The 8,766-nt window shown below is 43.0% G+C and overlaps 1 protein-coding gene across 1 annotated transcript in view; it reads left to right on the top strand.

Annotated features, from left to right (window-relative positions):
* Positions 1 to 8,383, top strand: part of LOC138677281 (A.superbus venom factor 1-like) — a 139,443-nt gene extending 131,060 nt beyond the window's left edge. The window contains exons 37-41 of the mRNA XM_069767312.1: positions 562 to 651; positions 3,965 to 4,051; positions 4,189 to 4,272; positions 5,263 to 5,398; positions 8,166 to 8,383. Of these exons, the coding sequence (XP_069623413.1) occupies positions 562 to 651; positions 3,965 to 4,051; positions 4,189 to 4,272; positions 5,263 to 5,398; positions 8,166 to 8,307 (539 nt within the window). The 3' untranslated portion in view covers positions 8,308 to 8,383. The remainder of the gene's footprint in view (positions 1 to 561; positions 652 to 3,964; positions 4,052 to 4,188; positions 4,273 to 5,262; positions 5,399 to 8,165) is intronic.
* Positions 8,384 to 8,766: the final 383 nt, after the last annotated feature.

An 8,766-nucleotide genomic window follows, 5' to 3' on the forward strand; every position in this document is an offset into this window, starting at 1 on the left:
CTTTGTCGTTGAGAGTGATAAGTCTAAAGTGTATTCTATAGCGGATGGGCAGCCATATTAGCAAAAGCACAAGAGGAGGCATCGGTGTAACGGCTGGACAGAGATCTGACTCAGATTGGAGAGGGAAGAGTTTACAAAGGGGAAGACTGGTTAGACGTACGTTACAATAATCAGGATGCGAATGAATCCGATGAAGGAGATTTTGTTCTTATGGTAAGAAAAGGGCAGTTTCTGGTAATGTTTTAAGGTGCAAGGGACAAGAGCATGCGAGTGATTGGGTGTATGGAGAGAAAGAATGACTGGAATCAAATACTGTCTAAGAACAAAACAGACGGAGTGCTGCTCTGGAGTTAATGCAGTGCCAGAAACTGAGAAGTAATAGGAAGTTCAGGTCACCAATTACAGAAAAGAGACATAAGAAGCGCAATTTCAGAAAAGAAAAAGTCACTGCCAGATAAAGAAAGAACATGAGGTTAAAGAAGACAAACGGACAGTCGCTGATATGCGAGTATACAGTATATATATATATTAATTTATATTTTACTTTTCTCACCTTTGTAGAAAATCGCTGCACTAAATTCTACCATGTGGATAAGAACAGCAAGTTATTGGGCAAGATCTGTCAGAATGATGTGTGCCGGTGTGCGGAGGGTAAGTCCTCAAACTGCTAAAGTACAAAATAAATTACAACAGAAGCAAAGGATCAAGATTAAGTCAAATTCTAAAATTCTACATACCGTAAGTGAGGTATATTCACATCATCACATCGAATAGACATCACCTGTGAATTGTATGAATCATCCAATGGTTCATTACTTACTTATAGGAAAATAAAAGATTAAATTAAAATAAAGCAAAACACATAAGTGACAGTGATATACCTAAATACAGTCCAGTAGTAAAGATGAGCAGATCCATCCACAGAGAATCGAGTTTAAGTTGAATTTTCTGAAATCTAAGCGCAGTAAGTTTAGGTCAAGTTGTAAAAGATGAGTTGTATAAGGAAACTTGCTCACCTGATATAGTTGTGCTGCCTGAGGCACAACTCTCGTTTTGTTATGGATTCAACAGTGATAGACTGCAGCTATTCCCAGAGTGGCAGGGGAAACCGCTTCCAAGATTTTCCGACAGTGGAAGAATCAAAAATGGAGAGAGCACTGATCGTGGTCTCCATATTTAAAGTAAAATCTTGTGAGATTCGATTTGAAAATAAATATTTCACCACCTTGGTGAGACATTAGAAAGTAGGCCATTGTCATTTTGCATAGCCAAGAGTGCCTCCACATAATGTCCTTCAGCTATGACATCTAGCAGATTATCATACCTTGTACAGTGTTGGTCAGTATTTGGGCCATCACAGATTGCCAGTTCCCAGCGAAGCCAGTTTGTATGAGTCATTTTCCATCTCCAGAGTTACTGGGTAAGCTCTTATAGTTAATGGTGCCCTCTCACGCTCTCATGTAGAGTGTAAGCTCTTATGGTCAGTGGGGTCCTCACTCTCCTGTAGAATGTAAGCTCTTATGGTCAGCAGGGACCTCTCTCTCCTGTAGAGTGTAAGCTCTTATGGTCAGTGGGGTCCTCTCTCTCCTGTAGAGTGTAAGCTCTTATGGTCAGCAGGGACCTCTCTCTCCTGTAGAGTGTAAGCTCTTATGGTCAGTGAGGTTCTCTCTCTCCTGTAGAGTGTAACCTCTTATGGTCAGTGGGGTCCTCTCTCTCCTGTAGAGTGTAAGCTCTTATAGTCAGTGGGGTCCTCTCCTGTAGAGTGTAAGCTCTTATGGTCAGTTGGGTCCTCTCTCTCCTGTAGAGTGTAAGCTCTTATGGTCAGTGGGGTCATCTCTCTCCTGTAGAGTATAAGCTCTTATGGTCAGTGAGGTCCTCTCTCTCTCCTGTAGAGTGTAAGCTCTTATGGTCAGCGGGGTCCTCTCACTCTCCTGTAGAGTGTAAGCTCTTATGGTCAGTGGGGTCCTCTCTCTCCTGTAGAGTGTAAGCTCTTATGGTCAGTGGGGTCCTCTCTCTCCTGTAGAGTGTAAGCTCTTATGGTCAGTGGAGTCCTCTCTCTCTCTCCTGTAGAGTGTAAGCTCTTATGGTCAGTGGGGTCCTCTCTCTCCTGTAGAGTGTAAGCTCTTATGGTCAGCAGGGTCCTCTCTCCCGTAGAGTGTAAGCTCTTATGGTCAGTGGGGTCCTCTCTCTCCTGTAGAGTGTAAGCTCTTATGGTCAGTGGGGTCCTCTCTCTCCTGTAGAGTGTAAGCTCTTATGGTCAGTGGAGTCTTCTCTCTCCTGTAGAGTGTGAGCTCTTATGGTCAGTGGGGTCCTCTCTCTCCTGTAGAGTGTAAGCTCTTATAGTCAGTGGGGTCCTCTCTCTCCTGTAGAGTGTAAGCTCTTATGGTCAGTGGAGTCTTCTCTCTCCTGTAGAGTGTGAGCTCTTATGGTCAGTGGGGTCCTCTCTCTCCTGTAGAGTGTAAGCTCTTATGGTCAGTGGAGTCTTCTCTCTCCTGTAGAGTGTGAGCTCTTATGGTCAGTGGGGTCCTCTCTCTCCTGTAGAGTGTAAGCTCTTATGGTCAGTGGAGTCTTCTCTCTCCTGTAGAGTGTGAGCTCTTATGGTCAGTGGGGTCCTCTCTCTCCTGTAGAGTGTAAGCTCTTATGGTCAGTGGGATCCTCTCTCTCCTGTAGAGTGTGAGCTCTTATGGTCAGTGGGGTCCTCTCTCTCCTGTAGAGTGTAAGCTCTTATGGTCAGTGGGGTCCTCTCTCATGTAGAGTGTCAGCTCTTATGGTCAGTGGGGTCCTCTCTCTTCTGTAGAGTGTAAGTTCTTATGGTCAGTGAGGTCCTCTCTCTCTCCTGTAGAGTGTAAGCTCTTATGGCCAGTGGGATCCTCTCTCTTCTGTAGAGTGTAAGCTCTTATGGTCAGTGGGGTCCTCACTTTCCTGTAGAGTGTAAGCTCTTATGGTCAGTGGGGTCCTCTCTCTCCTGTAGAGTGTAAGCTCTTATGGTCAGTGGGGTGCAGGGAAACTCTCGGCCGGAGCGCGTGCATTAGCAGTGCTCCTGCCGAAAGCAGTTTTAACCCTGTGGACGCCATGGGACGTGACAGACATCAGAATGTGAGTATGTACTGTTTTTTTTTTTACTTTTATAATGGTAACCAGGGTAAATATCGCGTTACCAAGCACGGCCCTGCGCTTAGTAACCCGATATTTACCCTGGTTACAAGTGAACACATCGCTGGATCGGCGTCACACACGCCGATCCAGCGATGACAGCGGGTGATCAGCGACCAAAAAAAGGTCCTGATCATTCCCCAACGACCAACGATCTCCCAGCAGGGGCCTGATCGTTAGTCACTGTCACACACAACGAGATCGTTAGCGGGATCGTTGCTACGTCACCAAAAGCGTGACGTTGCAACGATATCGTTAACGATATCATTATGTGTGACTCCAGCTAAACCAGAATCTCAATTTGTAGACACTGTGTTTCGGGGTACTGCCCCTCGTCAGTGCAAAGTGGAGATCTGGTTTGGCTGATTGAGAGGCGTCTGACCGGGATCCAAGAAGTATCGTTTCTCCTTGCAGAGAGTGAGATGTTAAGCGTGTCGAGATGAGGAGACTTAAAGCCCCAATGCTCCTATGGGAAATATGCAAATTGTCTCTTGAGAGAGGAAGAGAACTAGAACTCTAGTGCCACCTATTGGAAGTAGCAATCCTACAAGTCAATGTTGACCCTTTAACGAGCCTTGTCACATGACTTAGGATAATAGCCAAACCAGAATCTCAATTTGCAGACACTGTGTTTCGGGGTACTGCCCCTCGTCAGTGCAAAGTGGAGATCTGGTTTGGATGATGCATTGATTGATGAAAGGGATTCAGGAGCACAGGATTTGTGCACGTTGAGGTACAGAAAAATCAAATTTTTGTTGGTTGACTTTGAAACGTCTTGAAATTATTTTTTTTATTGTATTTTGTCTTTTAGAGAATTGTTTCTTGAAGCAACAGCTGGAAGGGAGAATAAATGCTCAAGCACGATATGAGAAAGCCTGCGCACCAGGAGTGGACTATGGTGAGGAGCACACACTTCTGAGTACACACATCAATGGTTTCTCTGTTGACCTCACCAGTTGGCTACTTGTTAGAATAACTGCCAAGTCGCTCACTAACCCGTCCATTATATCTTTTTTATGTTATTTCCTGCTATAGTTTACAAGACTCGCCTGGACGAAATACAAGAGAATGATAACTATGATAATTACGTGATGACGATAATCAGCGTCATTAAGGAAGGTAAATATTAAGTAATATTATTGTTCTTTTATCTATTTACCTTTTATCTTTGGGTCAGACGGATTATGGCAACAATTCTACTTTTTTCCATGAAAAATACTTTTCAACAAAATTTTTTTTTACTTTTTTTTCAATCTGAAGACAGAAACTTGTATTTTTCTGTTAGCAGAGCTATCAATTTTTCAGGTGGAAAGAGTTAACTCTTTACCATTTTGGAATGTGACATTTTGGACGCTTTTTATGTGTTTTTGGGAGGTGGAATTAACAGAAATTATAGCACTGTTGTCTATTTTCTAACTTATTTTTACAGCGATTTTCCTGTGGGCAAAAGACCTAAAATAATTATATTATTAAAGTCATTGCCTATGCATTTTTAATTAGAAAAGTGTTTTCTTTCTTTCTTTTAACCCCTTCACTCCTGTGAGATTTTCCTTTTTTTCGTTTTCATTTTTTCCTTCCCTGCTTTCAAGAGCAATAACATTTTTATCATTCAATCCCCGTTTTTACTCTCCTTACTCCGCCATACACAGAAGTGCTTGTTCTCGTTCTTTAAGAAAGAGCCACTGCCAGATTCTTCTGGCGGCAGCTTATCTCAACGAGAAAATAAAAGGGTCGGCACACTGAAATCGGACATGTTAGATCCCTATCTGCCCTGATATCAATTCTTGAGGGATTACCGGGGAGCCCCCGTACACTTTAGACTATCAGCCGAGCCCACTGATCACGGCAGGTTCGGATGACGTTGGGCTAATATATATGGGGGGCTTTAGATTCCACAGTAATGAGTGTGTGATCAGCAGTGGCCCAAATCTTTGGACCCCAACTAAGTAGCAGAACAAAGCATCTATGGAAGTTGGGGGCCCTGTAGGGAATTTTGCTTTAGGGCCCATGAGCTCACTCACCCATAAGTTACATCTGTGGCATTCGTCGTACATACATTTGCCTCCAGTGCGTCAGTGTTTTATTTTCCATGTTTCATCTCGTTAATAGGAACAGACGTAAATGTTCTGAACAAACAGAAGAGTTTTGTCAGCCACGTAAAGTGCCGCAAGGCGTTAGATCTGAAAAAAGGGCGCGATTACCTGATATGGGGAGTGAGGACTGATCTTTGGGACCAACCTTCTGGGTGAGTGATAGGAGCAATATATTCACAATATGGTAGAATCGCGGTTATTACCATAACCAAATATTCCCATTACTGTACATTGTACCACAGACAATGGATACAGAGACAATCTGCATTATACAGGACTCCTGATCCTATAGCCACTATACAGGTGATAAAGCCATGCTTCACAGGACACCGTGTCTACGATCACCCCAGGAACTGACTGCAATACACCACACGCTGCCGATCACTGTCCGCAAGGGGAAAGGGTTCTAGGCAGCGCTACTCCCAGAGCAGGCGACATACAGACAGAGGGGTATTCAGTGCAGACCTGCTACTTTTATTGTATTTTTGTCTTTAATTCAGGCCAAATTATTTACTTTATAAATGAATTATACCCCAGAGCTGCACTCACTATTCTGCTGGTGCAATCACTGTGTACATACATTACATTACTGATCCTGAGTTACATCCTGTATTATACCCCAGAGCTGCACTCACTATTCTGCTGGTGCAGTCACTGTGTACATACATTACATTACTGATCCTGAGTTACATCCTGTATTATACCCCAGAGCTGCACTCACTATTCTGCTGGTGCAGTCACTGTGTACATACATTACATTACTGATCCTGAGTTACATCCTGTATTATACCCCAGAGCTGCACTCACTATTCTGCTGGTGCAGTCACTGTGTACATACATTGCTGATCCTGAGTTACCTCCTGTATTATACCCCAGAGCTGCACTCACTATTCTGCTGGTGCAGTCACTGTGTACATCCATTACATTACTGATCCTGAGTTACATCCTGTATTATACTCCAGAGCTGCACTCACTATTCTGCTGGTACAGTCACTGTGTACATACATTACATTACTGATCCTGAGTTACCTCCTGCATTATACCCCAGAGCTGCACTCACTATTCTGCTGGTGCAGTCACTGTGTTCATACATTATTGATCCTGAGTTACATCCTGTATTATACTCCAGAGCTGCACTCACTATTCTGCTGGTGCAATCACTGTGTACATACATTACATTATTGATCCGGAGTTACATCCTGTATTATACTCCAGAGCTGCACTCACTAATCTGCTGGTGCAGTCACTGTGTACATACATTACATTACTGATCCTGAGTTACATCCTGTATTATACCCCAGAGCTGCACTCACTATTCTGCTGGTGCAGTCACTGTGTACATACATTACATTACTGATCCTGAGTTACATCCTGTATTATACCCCAGAGCTGCACTCACTATTTTGCTGGTGCAGTCACTGTGTACATACATTACATTACTGATCCGGAGTTACATCCTGTATTATACCCCAGAGCTGCACTCACTATTCTGCTGGTGCAGTCACTTTGTACATACATTACATTACTGATCCTGAGTTACATCCTGTATTATACCCCAGAGCTGAACTCACTATTCTGCTGGTGCAGTCACTGTGTACATACATTACATTACTGATCCTGAGTTACATCCTGTATTATACCCCAGAGCTGCACTCACTATTCTGCTGGTGCAGTCACTGTGTACATACATTACATTACTGATCCTGAGTTACATCCTGTATTATACCCCAGAGCTGCACTCACTATTCTGCTGGTGCAGTCACTGTGTACATACATTACATTACTGATCCTGAGTTACATCCTGTATTATACCCCAGAGCTGCACTCACTATTCTGCTGGTGCAGTCACTGTGTACATACATTACATTATTGATCCTGAGTTACATCCTGTATTATACTCCAGAGCTGCACTCACTATTCTGCTGGTGCAATCACTGTGTACATACATTACATTACTGATCCGGAGTTACATCCTGTATTATACTCCAGAGCTGCACTCACTAATCTGCTGGTGCAGTCACTGTGTACATACATTACATTACTGATCCTGAGTTACATCCTGTATTATACTCCAGAGCTGCACTCACTATTCTGCTGGTGCAATCACTGTGTACATACATTACATTACTGATCCTGAGTTACATCCTGTATTATACCCCAGAGCTGCGCTCACTATTCTGCTGGTGCAGTCACTGTGTACATACATTACATTACTGATCCTGAGTTACATCCTGTATTATACCCCAGAGCTGCACTCACTATTCTGCTAGTGCAGTCACTGTGTACATACATTACATTACTGATCCTGAGTTACATCCTGTATTATACTCCAGAGCTGCACTCACTATTCTGCTGGTGCAGTCACTGTGTACATAGATTACATTACTGATCCTGAGTTACATCCTGTATTATACTCCAGAGCTGCACTCACTATTCTGCTGGTGCAGTCACTGTGTACATACATTACATTACTGATCCTGAGTTACATCCTGTATTATACCCCAGAGCTGCACTCACTATTCTGCTGGTGCAGTCACTGTGTACATCCTGTATTATACTCCGGAGTTGCACTCACTGTTCTGCTGGTGCATTCACTTGATGTGTTAATGGCCTGCTATGATGGATCAATAGTTATTTTTCTTGTCTCCCATTAGTGTAGTGTCTGATATAAAAGAATCATAAACCGCTATGGAAATCTCCTGCTCTGCGCAAACACTCTACAAGCAGGAGATGTTGTGAGATTTCAGCTCTGATGTCTGCAGAATTATGAATGTAACTATAGACACAGTACAGGCCGGAAGTCCTCTCTATGATGTTGTGTGCTAGGAATGTAATAGTCTCCTTTCCTGTAGTGTGGACTTCATACTCTACTGTAGATATACACTGCATGTTCCATATTTTATTTTTGCCTCTTTTTAGTTTTTCCTACATTATTGGACGCGATACATGGATCGAATGGTGGCCCAATGAGAGAGAGTGCCAAAATGCCGAAAACCGAGAGCAGTGTGACGATTTCGAGGAACTTTCTGATGCCCTGGAGCTTAATGGCTGTGCTTCATAGGAACATCACACTTGTGTCTCTATTGCTCTGGTTCTCATGTGATATTTTATCTGACAATAAAGATTTTATTTCCTAATCATTAAATTCATTTTATTGAATAATATTAAGCATGTTCTATATTCTTTTTTTTTTTACTCACGTTTGAAAAGCACAGAACAAAACTAATTTCTATACAATTCCACAAAATATCAGCCCAGTAATGTCCAGATAAGGTAGACATGACCAAAGAGCACATGAGTAGACCTGCGGTCCTAAGCGAGTCATCTTTCTGGCTGCTGTGGCCATCAACTCAGTCTCCAGCTCATAAGTAATGGCCGGGACAGTGTGTGACCTCTCTAAGTGATCAGCAGGCACTAGCCCATGTTGGAGAGAGTTGTTTCCTCACTAAGAAATGGCAAAAGCAATGCTGGCAGGCAACAGCGAAAGGGAATTTATCTTATTAAATCGAAACAAAGTCTA

Source organism: Ranitomeya imitator, chromosome 4 (genome assembly GCF_032444005.1).
Source record: "Ranitomeya imitator isolate aRanImi1 chromosome 4, aRanImi1.pri, whole genome shotgun sequence".
Taxonomy (NCBI): Eukaryota; Metazoa; Chordata; class Amphibia; order Anura; family Dendrobatidae; genus Ranitomeya; species Ranitomeya imitator.